Here is an 18,753-nt window from a genome sequence, read left to right as displayed (position 1 = left end):
AGACTCTCAGGGTGTTTGTCTCTTTGGCGCTTTGAGAGTCTCAGGGTCTTTGTCTTCTTGGGGCGCTTTTCTAAGTAGCGATTGGATCAGCTCTAGGCGGAGTTTCTAAGAAGTGGTTACACTGCTTTAAAGGAGAAGCACATTCGCCTATATTTTATTTTTACATGTTCTCCGTTTGATTCTGAACATTCATTACAATTGTGATACAGGTTATAGAGGTCACAAATTACCCTAGATCCACACAGGGCACAACAATTACACCCATCACACCATATTCTATTTTGACATGAATCATGCCTATGCTTTCCACAGTGCCGTGAGTGGGGGGGTGTGGGGCTCTGTGAGGGGGGTAGGGGTGTGTGTAAGGAGGGGGGCTGTCTGTGGTGCCATGGGGCGGGGGTACGGGGGTGTGAGGAGAATGTGGGGCTGTGTTGATTCGAGAAAATACAGTGAAAACCCTAAAACTGTACAGGCAGGAGTTGCACAGATGACAGGAACTATCAACAGTCAGGCAGGAGCCTCATTAGCTGCGAGAAGGTCTGGAGCTCGGCCTGTGCAGCGCTTCAGAAGGGACGGTCAGTACAGGCGCAGAGGAGCCCCACAAGCATGTCCATCAGTAGCCTTCTGACAAGGACTTGCTAAGTGCTAAAAGAAAAACTGCTGAAGTTGTAAGGCTCGAGGGCACGAGGTTAAAATAGTTGTGGTAGGGGGAGATCCCGACCTCCTACTCAAGTGGCCCCCCCAAAGAGAGTGAACCCCTGCTCGGGGAGCATGCCCAGTAAAGTTAAAATGAACTGTACCTTCAAATTGAAGCGAGGAAGCAACTAACCAATATTTAGTTAGCTGTAGACTTTGGGCAGAACTAACCAACTTCACTATATAAATATGCATTGTGAGTACAACTAGGTGTGCAAGTTAGGAGGAGCGACCCCCCCTTGCACCTGGCGCTGCAATAAACACACCTGCTTTATAACTTACCCCGAGTTATGGATTAAACATTCCACATGTCAGCACCACTGTGAAGAGCCCGGGCATGGCTGAGGGGCAGGGGCAGGATCTGGGGGTCTCCCCTGACCTCACCGCATCTCCAGCTCAGTGTGGGCTTCTCTACCCAGAAGCTCACCAGGGCCGAAACGGGCCCTGGATGCCAGGGCCACTTGTGTTCCCCAGGCATAATAATCGCGTGCTCGCACCCCTCTTACCCACTCGGGTGCAGCCCGAGGGGTATGACCATCCCGTTTCCCCCGGCTATCCCTGGCGTCAGCAGAGGCCAATGTTCTAGAGGGGCACGTGGTTGGGGTACTGATGGCACCGCGTAAACACGCTGTTCCGTGCACACGCAGGTGCGAGGACGTCTCCAGAAAGGACCCGAGGGGCTGGATATTGAGCGGTGGAGGGTGCCGATGGGTCGTAGGTTTTTTCTTTTCCTTCCCACACAAAATTCCACTGTGCTTCATGGGTAGGCAAAACTCTACACTTCAACGCTGTTTCTCAATGGGTAGTTTTTCCATAACATGTGGGATCTCCAGGTTTAAACCCTGGTGCAGGAAAACCCCAACAAGTACACATATGGCAAATATGGGTTTGAAGCTCTGGGACACACCAGGTTTCCTTCCACTGGGTCCCACGACCATGTTTCACAGCTCATTGTTTGTGAACAGTTCCTTAGGGGAGTGTTCTCATGGGCTCGAGGATTTATCTCCCGTGTATCAACTCTGTTACATGCATTGGACAAAACAATATGGAAGGGACCAAGCCCATACCCCATTTGCTACGAATCTGAACAGGCCAACCTGGGGACAATGGGACGTTAAATTTGTGGTATATGGGCTCACCGTGGGGTCTCGATAAACCGGATCCCACCTTTCCAAGGGGTCCGGGTCCCCTGCTCAATGGGCAGCTGGTTGAGGTGCCCACCAGGCCCCTCTCTGCCAAGCTGCTTTCCAGCCGGGCGTCCGCAGCCTGTGCTGGTGCCGGGGCTTGTTCCTCCCCAGGGGCAGGACTCGGCACTTGCTGCACCCAGTGAGGTTCCTGCCAGCCCCTTTCTCCAGCCCAGCCCGGTCCTCCGAAGGCAGCGCAACCACTGGGGTGCCAGACACGACCACCCCCCCATTTTGTGGGTGCCAGCAGTGCCCGAGTGCCAGCCCGTCCCCACTGGGGTCGGGCACTGACGGTGTCACACTCCCACCTGCGGAGATAGATGGATGGATAAGTCACAGCACCGGGGCAGAGGAAATATTTAACATTCCAGATGGGGGGGCACTGCGGGAGGCTCCCAGCCCTGCACCCCCCAGCCGCTCACTGGCAGGGGAACCCATTGCTCTTCTTCACTAACACTGCCACCACGGGGGCTTGTAGAAGCGGACGCGGCGGGGCCAGCAGTGGCGTCGTCTCCACCAGACTGCGACCCGGACATCGCTGGGGAGCTGCGCCAAAGCATGAACTCTGTGTCCACGAGAACTGCGTGGTGAGTCCCTGGGGCTCGACACCCCCAACGGCCCCCAGTTCCCAGCCCCGCATCGCCGGCAGCCCCTGGCACATGCCCTCTGTTCCCCTCTTGCAGTTCCACGCCAGCAGGCTCAGACAGAGAGGGGCCGATCAACATGGCTTCTACGGCTTTCTCAAGTCTCCGCGACGTCAGGCGGGTGATGAAACGGACAGCACAGAAGATGAGGCTTGGGGCCACGTGCCCCCAGCGCTGTTCCCATGCCCCACGTGCCGCGCTGCACGGGCCGGCAACCCCTAGGGATGCTCTGGCAGCCGGCTGCAAGCAACCGCCAGGTCCTCCGTGATTCAAATGACCCATTTCTGTGGGAGTTGGGGACTTGGAGAGGAGCGGTTGCTTTATCAGTGGCCCGGTGTCCTTGGCCTGGTGGCCCCCCAAAAACATAGCACGGGTCTTCATGGTGAGGGCAAACCGGGATCCCCAGGGGCATGTGGTGCTGACGCCATCCACCTCCGTGCCGTTCCCAGAGGTGCTGCATCTGCCGGCTGCCGGGGCGCCTCCATCTCCTGCCGCGGCTGGCGCTGCCGCTGGACGTTCCACTTGCCCTGTGGCAGCGAGCGGGGCTGCGTCTCCCAGTTCTTCGGGGAGTACAGGTGAGTGTGGCTGCCCCGCTGGGCCTGCTGTGGGGCTGTGCAGGAGGAGGAGAAGGAGAAGGAGGGGAGGAAGAGGAGGAAGAGGGCTGGGGCTGAACTGCCACCTCCATCCCGGAGGTCCTTCTGCTGGAGGCACCGGCCGGTGCAGCGAGTGAGGGCGACGCAGCGGGACCAGACCCTCTGCCTAATCTGCCGGGACGAGGTGGCGGGGCGGCCCTGTTATACCACCATGGTCTGCCCCAGCCGCGCCAGCGCCTGGTTCCACCGCCGCTGCATCCAGGTAGGCGCCATCACCCGGTCCCTGACATGGTCAGCCTGGTGGTCACCCCCTCACCCAGCTCCGGGGAGCGAACGGGTCCCTCCCGCCACTGCTGATGCCGATGCCACCCTCTGCCCTAGGGCCAGGCGCTGCGCTCGGGCCTGCACCACTTTCGGAGCCCTCTGTGCCGGGACATGACAGCCTTCCAGGCAGAGATGTTCCGCTTGGGCATCAAAATCCCCGACAGGTCAGTACCCTCCCCGCTGCCTCCCTTGCCCTCTGCAATACCCCAGCTGATCCCCACTGGGCCCTCCTGGGTGCCGACGGGGTGTCCCCCATGTCCCCGGTGCTGAGTGCTCCCCTCTTCCCACAGGGATGCTGCCTGGGAGGAGGAGGGCTCTCTCCTCGACTTGGTGCTCTGGCAGAGCTCCTGCGACGCCGACAGGTGCCTGTGCCCTCTGGGCCGCGACCAGGCAGAGCAGGCGGGGTGAGTGCTGGTGGCCCCGGACCCCGCAGCCCCAGTGAGGACACGATGCCTTCGTCTCCTCTGACGGGCAGGGGTGGAGGTTCCCTGGGATGCTGAGCCAGGCATGGCGCAGGGTGCGTTCTGGCAGCTCAGCCCCGGCTGCCAGGACGGGAGCAGGGGAGAGCTGGGCTCGGCACAGTGCCGGGGGCTGTCGGCCCACAGCTCGGGGGACCTTTGGTGGCAGTGGGTACCGTTGCTCTCCCCAGACCCTGGAGAGTCCTGGTCTGCAGCTCCTGTGGCTCCCGTGGGACCCACCAGTGCTGCTCCGCCCTGGAAGATGCCACCGAGTCCTGGGAGTGCAGGGACTTGCAGCGGCACGCACAGCGGTGAGGGGGGGGCAGCGGGGGGGACAGGGTGCCCAGGGCGTGGTGGCTCCCACAGCCACTGGGGACTTGGGACAGGCGCTGTGACGCGTGGAGGGAGGGAGCGTGGCAGGGGCTTGTTGTGCTCATCATCTCCCTGCCCCCTGCAGTGCCCGACATTGCAGCCGGACCAGACTCTTGTCCCCTGGCGCAGGGACCCTGGCACAGCGCTCCCAGTAAGATCACTGGCACAGGCTGCCCAGAGGCTGTGGAGCCCCCTCCTCTGCAGACGTGCCAGCACCACCTGGGCACAATTCTGTGCAGCCTGCTCCAGGAGGGCCTGCTTTTGCCGGGGGTTGGACTAGACCATCTCCAGAGGTCCCCTCCAGCCTGACCATGGTGTGGTTCTGTGACCCCTGGCGCTTTGGCTGAGGAAGAAGAGGCCAGGCTCCTCGAAGGACAACCCGACACACAACTACCCTCCCAGTTGCTGTGCAGGGAACGTGCTGATCCTCACTTGCAGAAGCTGGAACTTTGCCCTATGGGCTTGCTGATGTGCATGAGCACTGCAGGGCAAGAGCCTTCGCTCTTCCCCATCCTCTTTAGAGAACGGAGACAGTGCGGTGTTTGACAGTGATAATGTGCAGCTGTGGCCTTGCTTTGACGATGTGCAGCTCTGATCCTGCAGCAAAGATGTAAATAACTTTGAGGGAGTATGAGAATAAACCTGGATGAGACAGAAACAAGGGGGAACATGATCTCACCTCTAGAAGATAAGGGAACAGCGGGAACAGCAGAGTCGCCTGTAGTGAGCAGGGGCTGGGTGCTATGGACAGTAGAGCTTCAGAAATAATAAAGCTTTTAGCAGCGCACGTACAGAGTATAAATTATAAAAGCTGTAACTAAGTAACAATAAATGTCTTTGCCTCACAAACCCTTGCAAGGTCCGTGCCTCGTATGCCACAGTCCTCCAGTGCCGGGCAAGTGCAGATGCTCTGAGGAGGGAGCACCAGTCCCTGCAGGCCCTGCTGCCATCCCCGTCATGCAGCGGCTCCTCTTCCCTGGGCTCCCTCTGCTGTGTCCCGGAGCCCTGGCCTGGTGCGATGGCAGAGTAACGCGCATGGGACTTGCCCGGTCCCCCAGAGCACCTGGGTGCTGGTGGGGAAGCCGGGGCTCACCCTTGGCCAGGCCATCCCACTGGAGCTGCCAGAGGGGCCAAAGCACAAGGAGTTCCCCACGGATGGCAGGGACAGGCCGCAGAGCCCCGTCGATGTGGAGCCACCCCCTGCAGCCCCTCGGCCACGGTCACGCATAACCTCGCTGAAGAGCTCATGCGCATCGTCCAGGACACCCTCGTGATGGCCATGGGGTACCAAACGTTTCTGCAAGTGCTGATGGCCAAGTGTGGGAGGGGCGGCCTGTGCTGGGGCCCTCCCCAGGGTTCCTTCCCCCCTGCTCACCAGGGAAGAGGAGCAGCCCCAGCCAGGGGGGTGCCAGGGCTGCTGGGGACCAGAGTGTGGCCCCAGGGCCTTAGAGCCGAGCTGCCGGGGGAAGGTGCGCACACGGACAAGGCTGCGGATGGGGACAAAGACCAAGATGCGGACATGGGCCGGGCACAAGTAGCCCTGTGCAGCTTCCGTACCAGCATCTGGCAGAATGGCGGCATGGTGTCGGCTTCGGAGAGCCAATTACGGATTCGTTGTGAAGCCGCTGTATGAGCTACTGAAAGCTTCCTGCAGTGGCTGCGTTGACTGGACAGAAGGGGTAACGCTGCTTTCCAAGCGCCTGGAGCGAGCTCTGACGGAGGCCCCCGTGCCGGCATTACCCATGCTTTTAATAAAGACCTTTGATCTTTTCACCCAGGAGAGAGAAAGTACGGCCTTAGGAGTAGTGGTACAAGTTTTTAGGGCCCCAGTGGCACGCTGTAGCTTACTTCTCCCAACAGCTGGATGAGCTGAGCTCAGGATGGCCTGGATGCCTTCAAGCAGCAGCAGCAACTGGGCTGCTGATTCACGAGGCCCCTAAGTTCCCGTGGGGCAGAAGGTTACCGCCTAGGTACCACACTTGGTCATGACGGTACTGAAACAAAAAGGAGGACGTCGGCTGGCCCCGGACCATTGAGGAAGTCTGCTCCAGCCCCCAGATCTCAAGAAGCAGGCTGGGAGCTGTATGCTGACGGCAGCAGCTGTCCCCAAGAGGGATAACGATTGCCTGGGTGCGCTGGAACTGCCATCGACGAGGTTAACAGAATCACAAGCTTTGCCCGCAAAGGTCTCTGCTCGGGAAGCCGAGCTGATTGCCCTCGGTTGCACTATCTAAAGCAACTGAAAAGGGATTCAAACTGATGGGTGAACAAGTAGAAGCAAATAGAAAAAGTGTTTTACAGAATTGGCTGGTGTTAGCTTTATTACTAGCTGAAGCACATGGAGTATGCGGGTACGTAAAACTAGATGCTGGGCACTGTTGCTTACATGTCCCAAATGCTACTGAGGATCTCCAGAAACAACTGGATGAGATGCAAAGGGCTGCCTCAAGAGTTGGGCGGGCGGTCAACAACCGGACGGCTAGCGAATCCCTTACAGACTGTCCTTGTTATAGGTATCGCTGTCGTAGTTTTGTTGACAACATGTAGCTGTATCAGATGGAACCTCCCCGGAAATCTATGTTGCAACGCGAGCAAGTATTATAGTTATCTGATCTAAATGAGGCTTTTGATTTTGAAGAGATTCAAAGCCTCCAGAGAAAAAAAAATAAAAGGGCATGGGGTGGTGTTGAATGATGCCACCACATAGATAGGGCTCTATACACATTTGTGGCGCACTGTTCTGTCAAGGGGGGGTTGCTGGCTGAGCAAAGGGACAAGATGACCACGCTTTGCTGTAGCGTGTGGCTGTAAGTTACAGAAACCAGGGCACAAAGCTGAGGCCGCGCAGGCTCAGGCCTTCAGCCGGCAAAGCGCCCATGCGGCTCGCAGCCGTGCCCGCTGCGGGGCTGACACACCACAGTGGGTCTCGGCAAGGGGAGACGGCTGCCAGACCCTGGCTGCTGAGAGCTCCTGCCCAGCCAGGCTCTCCCTGCTCTGGGGGATGCTCAGGGAGCCCCCAGCCCACCCCGGTCACAGCCACGAGGCCTCTGCAGGGTCCCTGGGCAGCTCAGGCTGAGACTGTGGGGGCAAACTAAGCTGGGCAGAGAAATGGGACTTTTCCAGCATTGTTTCCCCAAGCGCTAACCCATGCTCTGTCTGAGACCAATGCTGCCGTAAAGCGACCCACCTCTGGCCACATCTGGACCACCCTGTCCGGGAACACAGATTCTTCTGTGGTTCTGGAAAAAGATGCAGGAGCAAGCACTTGCGGAAGGGGATATCGATGCTGCAACCACCATGGGGGCAGGGTGTTAGCCTGCCCAGTGCTTCGAAAGGATGGTAAAGCTCCCCCCGAGTGCGAACCTTTCAACTGGGGAGTGATAGAGTTAAGATCAACTCATATACAGCATGGAATAGGCCCACCTTATGTTCAATCATTGTTACATAGTATTTTCACAGCAGAGCTTACTGCTCATGATTGCTGTTCAGTTGTGCAAATTATATTGACCCCTATGCAAATGTTAATGTTTGAGTCAAATTGGAGGCGCTTGGCAAATGAGCAATCACTGATGAATTTAGAATACCCCCAGGACAATCCACGTTTTGGGGCAGGGATTCCACAATTGATGGGGGAGGCTCCAGTTAAGTCTCCTCAGTTACAAGCTCACTTACATCCCCTGCAGCAGGGAAAAGAATTAGCTCTCCAAGCTTTATTGCAAGTTCCGGATCATGGCACTCCACAACCGTCATGGACCACGATAAAACAAGGCCCAAATGAGGGATACGTGTCATTCCTGGATAGGTTGAGAGACGCCTTGGACGAGCAAATACAGAATGGGTCAGCCAAGGAAGCATTGTTACTTCAATTAGCTAAGGACAATGTGAATGAGGATTGTAGAAAGGTGATTGCAGGCATGGTGCATTGTAATCCCACTTTAATAGAATGAATGGATATACTGTTTGGTATACAGTCGATGTAAGAAACCAGGGCATTTTACAAAATACTGTAGATCTAAATTTAACGCTCAAGGACAGTTACTTGTAGGTGGCAACAGAAAGCAGGGAAACGGGAGGAGGAACGTGGGGAGGAACCGTGTGACGATACAAATGAATCCTCCACAACAATTCCAGGCTTATGCAGCCAAGTCACAGCCCGAACTTCAGGGAGCGCCGGATAGATGTTACCACAGCAGCTGCTCACAATAGAGGATGATAAAGTACCGAATGCTGTGGGACCCATCGGCAATAAAATGAGTGCGCTGTTGCTTGGATGTTCTAGTGCAACATTACAAGGGTGGTTTGTCTCACCAGGAGTCATTGATGCCGATTACATGGGTCAGATTCAAGCAATGGTGTGGACCCCCACCCCCCCATGTCAATTCCTGAAGGTAACTGGACCGCACAATTAATTCCTTTCCAGGCACAACTTAATTACGCCCATGACAAAGTCTGGGGCAAAGAAGGGTTCGGTTTGACAGGAACACCACAAATTGTCTGGACTCAAGAGCATACAAAATGCTCAACCAATTCTAACCTGTAAAATCACCTTTGCCAAAGGGACTCCTCCTGCAACATGGGTGCCCAGAATGATTGACATGGGAGCAGATGCGACTGTTACATCTGTGCACATCTGGCCTCACACTTGGCCTGTCTGCTCAGCAGGTTCCATATTGGTGGGAGTGGGTGGTGTGACACAGTGTCCAAGGTCAGTATATGGTACAAGTTCAAAACCCTGAAGGCCAGACAGCAACAATCCATCCCTATGTGCTTGATGTCCCTATGAATTTGTGGGGACGGGATGTTTGCGGACAGTGGGGAAGTTGTTATTGGTACCCAGAAGGATTTTTAATAGGGCCACTGCGATGGAGGGCATACGAAGACCTACCCTGCCTTTGACTTGGCTGGCAGATACCCCTGTTTGGGTGGAACAGTGGCCCCTTCCTGAGGAAAAATGTGTAGCCCTCCAACAATTAGTTAAAGAACAATTAGCACAAGGACACCTAGAACCTTCCTACAGTCCTTGGAATACCCCTGTGTTTGTGATTAAAAAAAAAGAAATCAGGCAAATGGCATTTGTTAAAAGATTTAAGACAAGTAAATGATGTAATGGAGGGAATGGGAGCCCCGCAGTCAGACATGCCTTCCCCAACGATGATCCCGTGAAACTGGGACATTTTGGTAATTGATTTAAAAAATTGTTTTTTTCAGTATTCCTTTATGTGAAGCTGATAAATACTCATGGATAATCATGCTTTCCTTCAAAATTAAACCCCAAAAGCTAAGACGGGCTCTTGCATTAAATTTGCTTTTTCAATACCTAGCAGAAACAACATGACTCCTTGTATGCTGCGATGGAGACAGGACGCAGCTTGATGCAAGCAAATGTCAATTTATTGTACAGAAGCACAAGTTTATACTTTCAGAAGCTGCGCGTTTTAAACAGATTGGTTCTTGAAGCTAAGCCTTGCATACCAGGCAATCCCCGATTGGTGGTTAACTGCCATCAATTAACAGCAAGGTGTTACCTCTCCTTGGCGCCATCCGTCCCCCACTCCCCTATCCTCTCTCAGCATGACTCATCATGTTAATTGTTGTGTCTATTCACACTCCTTGTCCTCCCAGGGTTAGTGACCTACAAGCTCGAGCACATTCCCCTCAGCTGATTGCCACGCACAATCCTAATTTCCAGCCCGCTCCTGTGTCTCCCCCTTCCTGTTGCACAAAAAGAACCTTTGAAACCAAACAAGTCATTAGTTTTCATAAGCACTGTAAAAAACAAGGTATACGTAATAGAATTAACAGCAATTCCCCAATTAAGGTTTTCAATCAAGGCCCAAACCCCCTCACTTAAGGGTTTCCCACTTGCATTCCTGCCACCAATCCCTCAGACCCCCTTTCACCCTCCCCAAAAATACAATCAATGCATCGGGAGAGACGAGGAGGGTGGGGGAAAGGTCTAGCTCCTTTTCCAGATCTATAGGACCTGGATCAAAAGGTTTATCAGTGTCAATGGAATCATTGTCCGAGTTGTCCTGTTCCCGTGCTTGGTCCCGTGTTGTGAGGGTCGCTGCAATCAGTGACAGAAGCTTTGGGGGCAGAGGAGGTGCGGACAGAATTGCCATCGTTGACAGTATGTTGAGAAGAGTCTCACTGTCCTTACGCTTGGGTAGTGCAAGCCTCCTCCCTGCAAAGACTAACATGGAGCAGCTGTGTTTGCCTGCCTCAAGTGTGGTACCTGAAGTACTGGGAGCTTGCTCCGTGAAGGTACGGCTGAACAGCCGCCCGGGGCAGGAAACCTCCGGTGTCCTGCTCCCGGAGCTGGAGGGGAGGGACATGCTCCTCCACTGGAAGATTGTAGATGGGAGTCTTGTGCCTGGAGCTGGTCTGACCGACCCATACTTTCAGGTGGAGGAGCTGAATGAAAAGCTGACCCAGCACGAGAAGGCTGTCCAAACCCAGGAGCAGAGAGTTAAGGTAAACAGGGGCCAAAATCCTGCAGGGCTGAGCTCTTGGCCAGCCCTCGAGCTGTTGGTGGCTCTCCAGGGGCTTCAGCTGGGGGAGGCAGGGGTGTGGGGTGCCTCTAAGGCAATTTCTTCCCTGCCCACAGGTGCTGGAAGGGGAACTGCGGGCAGAGGCCACCCGCCAGCAGGAGAAGGTGGCAGAGCTTCAGGCACAGCTCACCCAGAAGGAACAGGCAGCCAAGCACTACAAAGAGCAGGTATGGCAGGGGCTGGCATGGCCCTGCTGCCCCCGTGCCCCATGAGGAAGCTTGATGGGTTTTCTCTCCTTGACATCCTAGATGGAGAAAGCAAAAATGTGCTATGATGCAGAGAAGCAGCAGAACCAGGATCTGGCAGAGAAGCTGAAGGCCATGGAGCAACTGCAGAAAGAGAATGCGGAGCTGCGGATGGAGTCAGAGAGGTTGGCCAAGGAGCTGGAGCAGAGCATCCTGCAGGTCAGGGAGTCAGAACTGAGCTGCCAGAACCTCACCAGCCAGGTCTGCAGTCTGGAGGCTCAGGTGGGCACAGCACAGCAGGACTCCACACCCTTCCTCCTTCTCCCCTTTGTTGCTGGCTCTCTGAGGATCCATCCCTTCCTTCCCATCCAGGTGGAGCTTGCCAATCAGCAGCTACAGGAGCTTGGCAAGTTCCAGGGGGCAGCAGACACGCTGAAGGGCCAGGAGACTTTCTGCCAGAACCCTGCTGATCTCAGCACTGACAGCCTTGACCTCGGCGTTGGTGAAGCACAGCCACTTAATGCCACCAGGTACCAGCACACTGCAGCTCAGCAGAGGTCGTCCTGCTGCCAGCGTTGCTAAAACCCCCAGTGTCCCCAGTTCTTGCTGTTCCCCGAGGGCTTGGTAAGCCTGTCCGTGCTGCTGTCATGCCCCATCTGCAGGAAGGCTGGCTGCCCACAGCTGGAGGCCTCGGTGCCACCAGGCAATGAAGAGTCACTGGCATCCAAGCAGCTGCCCCGCAAGGCAGAATCCCTGGAGAGCCTCCACTTCGCTCCTCGCCACAGCCACAGGCAACTCCACCTGGGGACCAGTGCCCACTCCCTGGGTGACCTCTCGCTTCACTCCGGGGACAAGACCCCACCGACCTTGACAGTGAGTGGTGGGTCCCCTGGGTGTGGGGCAGGACAGGGATCCCCTGCAGAAAGAGATATGGTTTGCTGTGCCCTGCAGCCCAGGGCTCACTGGGGACTGGAGGGAAAGACAGGGGGTGGCTTGGGGGAGCTTACTTCCAATGCTCTTGCAGTTGGCTGGGGCTGCAGCCATCGCCTGGCCACCCCGAGGAAGCCTGAGCTGCTGTGGGGCTCTTTGTGCCCCCTACGTGCCCTTGTGCCGAGGACCGCTCAGCCCTTCAGAACCCGTGGCGTGGCAGCTGAGTGGGCAGTGCGAGAGGACAGGGGGTCCCAGGAGGTGCAGCCTTTTATCCGCTTCCTCCCCTCTGCCTCTCACCCCGTGGGGCAGCAGCCAAGCAGCTGCAGGGCACAGCACCCCAGGGGTGCTCCAGCCCCGGGCAAGGGCGGCTCTGGGATGGGCTACGGGCTTTGGTGCCTGGGTGTTGGGGTGGGGGGGCAAGCCCTCATGTCAATGCAGGCTGGGGGATGAAAGGATGGAGAGCAGCCCTGCCAAGGGCTTGGGGGTGCTGGGGGATGAGAGACTCAGCATGTCCCTGCATGTCCCTCACCCTGTGTGGCCAGCAGGGCGAGGGAGGGGGCTCTGCCCCTCTGCTGAGACCCCCCCACAGCGCTGCGTCCAGCTCGGGGGTCCTCAGCATCAGAAGGACACGGACCTGTTGGAGCGGGCCCGTCGGAGGCCACGGAGCTGGTCAGAGGGCTGGAGCCCCTCTGCTGTGGGGACAGGCTGGGAGAGCTGGGGCTGTGCAGCCTGGGGAGGAGAAGGCTGCGGGGAGACCTTAGAGCAGCTGCCAGTGCCTGGAGGGGCCGACAGGAAAGCTGGGGAGGGGCTTTGGGCAAGGGCAGGGAGTGGTGGGACAGGGGGGAATGGCTTGAAGCTGAGAGAGGGGAGATTTAGGTTGGACATGAGGAAGAAACCCTTCCCCGTGAGGGCGGCGAGGCGCTGGCCCAGGCTGCCCAGAGCAGCTGTGGGTGCCCCATCCCTGGCAGGGCTCAAGGCCAGGCTGGACAGGGCTGGGAGCAGCCTGGGCTGGGGGTGGGACTGGCTGGTCTGTGAGGTCCATTCCAACCTAAACCCTTCTGTGATTCTGCAGCTGCCAAAGCCATCTCCTCTCCAGGGTGCAGCTGCAGAGGCGGCAGAGAACAAGAGGAAGGTTTGCCCTCACCCATTTACTGCACTGCTGGGGAAAGAGACAAACACAGACCCTGGGGACATGGGAGTGACAAGGACCTGCCTAGCAGGAGGGAGCAGACGTCCTGGATTACCTCTCATTCCTCTCCCTCAGCTCCTCCATTTCCTTTGGCTCCAGCTGGTCTGCAGCTTGCCTCTTGTTGAGCAGAACTAAGTGATCAATCCGCTGCTGCATCACGGTGATCTGAGCCTCTGCAGAAGGTGGCAAGAAAGGACCAGTTACCATCTTTTTATATCACCTGAACCCTGCCAACAGCACAGCGGGGGATGCGTTTCCTTCTTCCAAGCTGGTGAGGAGCCGCTGCTTAGAAAACCTTTGCAGCAGGAGAGGGAAGAGCCAGGCTGCCAGCACTGGTGCTCAGCATGGGTGTTGCTTCAGTCATGGCTCTTGTTGCCCAGGATATATAAGGGAACAGGAGAGGGAAGAAGGATCCTGGAGGCTCCATGTGTGTCTGGGGAAAACCCCAGGGTGGAGACAGCTTTAGATGCTGATGGCAAGACTCCTACACCTGCCAGCCTGCTCCAAATCATTTGGCAGGGGGACCAACAGCCATCTCAGAGTTGCAACAACAGCATCAGAGCTGTCTTGGCTCCCATCAGCAAGGCTTTCAGCATCATGCTTGGCTCCAGATTAACGGGGAAGGGTCCCCTTGGTCCACCATGGGGCCAGGCACAGCAAACCCCAAGCTGCCCTGTCTGCTTTGGAAAGCAGAAAAGCCCCAAAGCCACAAGCTGTGCTCACTTGGGGTCTGGCAGGATGGACCATGCACAAGCACAGCTGTGGTGGGGTCAAAGCCATAATACAGTCAGAGAAACCAGGCAAGTGCTCCTCGGAGCTGCTGCTGGATGCAGACAACGGTGCTGCAAAGCACAAGTGAAAAGCAGGCTGTGATCTTCACATTAATACCAGAAGGGAGGGTTTAGCAGCTGAAATCCCAGGTGCACAGGAACAACAAATTCCAGGCCAGGGAGCCATAAACCTGCCTTACAACCCTGCCCCGGCACTCCACTCCCACCACAAAGCTGCACACATCCCACCTGCCTCACTCCTCCAGCAAAAGCAGCTTGTGCCACAAAGGCTGGGATGCTGCCAAGAGCCTGGCAGGCATAAGGCAGCCCTGCTCTTACAGAAGAGCTTACAGGGGACAGCACTCAGTCCTGGGCTGAGGGGATCTGGATGGTGTTGCTGCTTTTATGACTTGGCAGCTACAGCAGCACAAACAGGGAAAAAACTCCCATGTTTTTGTGCTCTAGAGAAGGGTCATCCATGCCGGTTTGGTGCTTTTTTTTGGCACAGGAGCCGTACAGGAAGATACAAACAGTGCTCAGCACTCAGTGTCCTACAGCATTGCCCTCTGCAAGGTTATGGACTGTGTCTGTCCCACTCAGAGTTGGCACTTGGACATCACCACAGAAAAAAAGGAGGGAACCCAGGCTGCTGGGGGCCTGGAGCTGGCCCTGCCCACCCAGGAAGGGGCTGAGCTCCCACCGCGGTACTGCCCAAAGCTGCTCAGCTGTCCTCCCAGCTGCATGGCCACTGGCCCCCAAAATGCCAGCAGGGTGGGAACCAGGGCTCCCTCCTCCCCCACCACCCGGCTGCTGGGACCCCTCAGGGGGCAGGCTGGCTGCCCACTCTGCCCCCAGCCAGGACACAGCCACAGGGGCTGGAAGGAGCCTGCAAAGGCCACCAGGCCCAAAACAAGCCCGGTGAGGCAGCAGCCAAGCCATCTGAGCACTGCCAGCTCCCCTTCCCACTGACACCAGTGCTAAGGAGAACCACCTGCCAGGGGTGGGGGGAGCCCCCAGGCACTGCTGCACTGAATGGGGGTGGGGATGAGCCCCCCCCCTGTTCCCAGGATGGGGGATCGCTGCCAGGCACTCTCTGGCAACCTCCACCTCCATGCTGGCCATCCCGTGTCACCGAGGTAGTCCTCCCGGCAAGGGAGCTGGTGGGAACAGACCTGAACAGTGGCAGAGGCCAAGCAGGGCCCCCACCAAAAATCACCCAGATGGGGAGGGTGCTCCTCAGCTCCTTGCCCCGTGCTGCACCCTGACGGGCCAGGAGCCTGCCTGGGATCCACAGCTTTTCCTGGGAACACCCAGCACATGACAGCCACAACGGCTCTGGGGGACACGGAGCTCCCACTGCCTCTGTCAGCTCGGCTGGGGAGCGCAGGATCCTCGGCAGGACAGGTCCTCCCTGCAATCTGCCTGAAAACCAGTTCCTCTCCCCCACAGCCGTGGCACACGGCCTCTCGGCACGCAGCGCCCCTTCGGCCCCACAGCCAGGGGGGCAGCACGCCCGGGCCGGGGCCTCTCCCCCAAAGCCCTCCCGAACCGCCCTGGCGAAACGCGCGCCCTGAACGCCAGCTCCCGCCAGAGACGGCCGCATCCTGCCGAGCGCCCCCGGCAGCGCCGCGCTGGGCGCTACCCGCGCCGGTCTGCGGGAGCGCCGGTGCCCGGCGAGAGGCTGGGATGAGCGAGGCTGCCCGCTCCTGCCCTCGCCACAGCCCGGCCCGTCGCTGCCGACACCAGCCGCCCCGAGCGCTCGGCCAGCGCCGCCGGCGCTGCCCGGATCCAGGCCGCAGCAGAGGGGCAGCGGCGGGGAGCCCGCTGCACCCGCACCGAGCGCGGCAGCTGCTGCGGGCGCTTCCCAGCCCCGGCCCTGCGGAACGAGCCGCGGCGGCCCTGGCGGTATCGTCCTTCGCCGCCCCCCGCCAGCGCCCGCTCGGTCCCGAACACGGCGCTGCGCAGCCCCGCGGCTCCCGCCGGAGGGACGCGGCCGCCAGCCAGCCCGGGCGGGGGGTCGCGCTGCGGGAAGCGCCCAGCGGCTCACCCAGGCAGGGCGGGCGACCCGCTGCTGCCCCCCCGGCAGGGCCGGGCCCGCGCCCGGGGGGCACAGCCCGAGCGCCCGGACGGTGGCGAAGCCCGCTCGGTCGCCCGCGCCCCGATGCGAGTCGGGGAGTCACAGCGCAGGGGTCACGGCGCACCGGGGCGGGAGCCGCACGCTGCGGCTCCGCACCGGGAGACGGTGAGCCTCTGCCCCGCCGCAAGCAAACGAGGGAGCGGGATAAAGTCTTCGTCGGCGCCTTACCGGGGGCGTGCCGGGTTGAATCCGCCATGAGCGCTGGCAGCCGGCGGCCACGCACAGACGTTGTTGTGCTTCTCCTCGGCGGGGCTGGCAGGCGGCGGCTGCCCTCCCTGGCCCTGTGCCACCCACGTCACGGCGCCACGGCCGCGCTGCTTAAAGGCGCACAGCGCGGAACGCCGCCCGGCAGCCGCGGGGAAAGGGCCGCGGCGGCTTCAGCCGCGCTCGCTGCCCGCGCCCTGCCCGCGCCCCGGCTGACGGAAGGCTGGCGGGGCTGGCACAGCCCTGCCCTTGGCCCCAGCGCAGCGGCAGCACCGGCCGCTCGGCAGGGAAGGGTGCTGGGGGCCCCGCTGCCAACGTTCCCCCCCCCCGGCTCCTGCTAACCTGGCTGCAGCCACAGCACGGCTGACTCCCAAGAAACTCCCCCCCCCGCCTCCAAGCGGCTGCGGATTCACCCCCGGAGCAGCGCCGCAACCCGCCGCCGGCGGATGCCACAGTCAGCAGCCGGCCCGGGGCGCTGCGGGACCCCTGCCTTCGGTCCAGAGCGGCAGCTGCCACAGCCCTGCCTGCACCCAGGGCCCCAGCTGCCGCTCAGCGCCGGCAGGGAGCGGCCGAGGGAGGGACACCTGGCCCTCGCCGGGGGCCCTCGGGAGCCACCCCTGGGGCGTCTGGGAAGGCCGAGGCTGGTTGAGGCCACAGGATGGCGCTGCCCCAAGCACGGCAGCGAGGGGCCCGTACCCTGCAGGTAGCGGAGAAAGTTCTAAACCGGCTCCAGGGGCAGCAGGAGCAGCCCCGGGGGGGCACGGCCATCACACACCGCTGGATAAAGCGGAGTGTGTGTGCGTGCAAGCAGCCGGGAACTGAAGGAAGACCCCCAGGAGCCACCGTACCCCAGCTGGGTCCCCCGTCTCCCGGGAAAGGGACACCGCTGAGCTCGGCCGGAGACGGAGGATCGGCCGCGGGCGGGCGAGACGTGAGAACGCGGCGCGGCAGGACCCCGGCTCGGAGCCGCCGCAGGGCTCTGGCCACGCGGACCGAGCGGGACTCGCCCCGAAGCTTTTCTTACCGGCTGGGGAGGTGAAGCCGCGGTCAGCCGGGGACGGCGCGGGGAAGGGGCCGCAGCAGCCGGGCACACGGCTGCGGGCAGGCTGTAGGCTCAGGTCTTCCTCCGGCAAAGCGCCAACGTGGCTCGCAGCCGTGCTCGGTGCGGGGCTGGCACACGGCAGCGACGGCCAGGGGGCCCTCCACGGAGCCCCAGCGGCAGAGCGGCCAAGACCCCGCCGACGCCGGAACGAGGCGGGAACGGCCGCTCGGCGAGCCGCGCACTGAGCCCCAGCTGCCGCCGCTGCGGTTGAAATACCAGGGCCCGCCCCCGCCGCCTCACCATTGGCTGCTGCCGGGGCGGAACGCGCGGCGGGTGCGAGAGTGACGGGGGGGACTACAAATCCCAGCGGCCGCTGTGCGCGGGCCGAGTCTCGCCTTAGCCGCTTGGAACGCCGGGAGAACGTTGCATGGCAACGGCGGGGGGGGGGGGGGGGGTGGCGCTCCCGCGACGGGTTCGGGGACACCCGCGGGGCCCCCTGCAGCAGGACCGGGGCCGGCGTGAAGCCGCGGGAAGGGGCGCCCCTGTGAGGGTACGGGGACACGTGGGGGGGGGGGCTCCAGGCCGATACGGGACCGGGCGTGAGGCGGAGGGGCTAAACTTCAAATCCAGTCTTAGCTTTTCTCCGTGACTGACTTTACAGTATCGCATAAAGTGGGCAGCTGCTGCCAGGGCTCGGGCACGCGCGCAGGGAGCAGCGTTTCCTGATGGTCAGAGGGACCCTCCGGTGTTCCAGGGTCTGCCCATGGCCTCTGGGCCGGGCACGGGGCGGCCACTGATGCGAGGTCCCTGTGAGGTGTCCCTGCGAGGGCTTACTGTGAGGGGTCCCTGTGAGGGTCCCTCTGAGGAGATCCTGTGAGGGGATCCTGTGAGGGCATCCTGCAAGGTGTCCCTGCGAGGGGTCCCTGTGAGGGGTCCCTGTGAGGGGTCCCTGCGAGGGGTCCCTGTGAGGGGTCCCTGTGAGGTGTCCCTGTGAGGGGTCCCTGCGAGGGGATCCTGTGAGGTGTCCCTGTGAGGCGGAGGGGCTGGGACTCCTGTCGGGGTCAGGGACACGCGTAGGAACGGGCGCCTGGAGGGGGCCCAGGGCTGGCAGGCCACCAGGAGGGGGTTTCTTGGGGGCAGGGGGTCCTGGGGGGCCGTCAGCTCCCAACGCGGATGGGACCCAGGGGATCTCTGGCCTGGGACCCACGCTCAGGGGGCTGGTTCGCACAAGGGACCGGGGCAGGGCACACGCCTGCTCTGAACTCCAGATGACCACGCTCTGCTGCAGTGTGTAGCTGTGCGTTACAGAGACCGGGGCACAACGCTGAGGCCGAGCTGACTCTCTAAAGCTGTTGGAAGCGACAAACGAAGGGGCTTCTAATCGAGGGGGGCAGCCTTGGGAAGCGGGGGGGGGGGGGAAGGAACGGACGGGGAAAAGATCTCGGTTGTCCAGTTTTGTAGGGAACGAAAACAG

General features: G+C 60.0%; 2 protein-coding genes across 2 annotated transcripts; both read left to right on the top strand.

Moving 5' to 3' along the window:
- The first annotated feature begins 1,632 nt into the window (after positions 1-1,632).
- LOC130144273 (PHD finger protein 7-like) lies at positions 1,633-4,214 on the top strand. Its single transcript, XM_056327690.1, is given in 10 exon segments — positions 1,633-1,649; positions 2,309-2,438; positions 2,441-2,467; positions 2,564-2,648; positions 2,957-2,997; positions 2,999-3,099; positions 3,217-3,379; positions 3,499-3,605; positions 3,732-3,845; positions 4,091-4,214. Coding segments are annotated over 10 exon segments (909 nt in total).
- A 6,255-nt stretch (positions 4,215-10,469) lies between these two features.
- Positions 10,470-16,231, top strand: LOC130144271 (uncharacterized). Its single transcript, XM_056327686.1, has 6 exons — positions 10,470-10,745; positions 10,879-10,989; positions 11,071-11,289; positions 11,380-11,537; positions 11,670-11,947; positions 15,618-16,231. The coding sequence occupies exons 1-6, from the start codon at positions 10,470-10,472 to the stop codon at positions 16,229-16,231; spliced, it is 1,656 nt and encodes a 551-aa protein (XP_056183661.1).
- The last annotated feature ends 2,522 nt before the right edge of the window (positions 16,232-18,753 follow it).

The sequence above is a fragment of the Falco biarmicus genome, chromosome 2 (genome assembly GCF_023638135.1).
Source record: "Falco biarmicus isolate bFalBia1 chromosome 2, bFalBia1.pri, whole genome shotgun sequence".
Lineage (NCBI taxonomy): Eukaryota > Metazoa > Chordata > Aves > Falconiformes > Falconidae > Falco > Falco biarmicus.
Note: the sequence above shows the minus strand (reverse complement) of the source record. Positions and strands in the feature narration are given on the sequence as shown.

Bases quoted from the DNA above. Each gene is read 5' to 3' on its own strand.
- LOC130144271 (XM_056327686.1), top strand. From the start codon at position 10,470: ATGGAGCAGCTGTGTTTGCCTGCCTCAAGTGTGGTACCTGAAGTACTG. The intron at 10,990-11,070 runs GTATGGCAGGGG...TTGACATCCTAG, and splicing joins CCAAGCACTACAAAGAGCAG to ATGGAGAAAGCAAAAATGTG. The intron at 11,948-15,617 runs GTGCCCTGCAGC...CCCTCGCCACAG, and splicing joins AGAAAGAGATATGGTTTGCT to CCCGGCCCGTCGCTGCCGAC.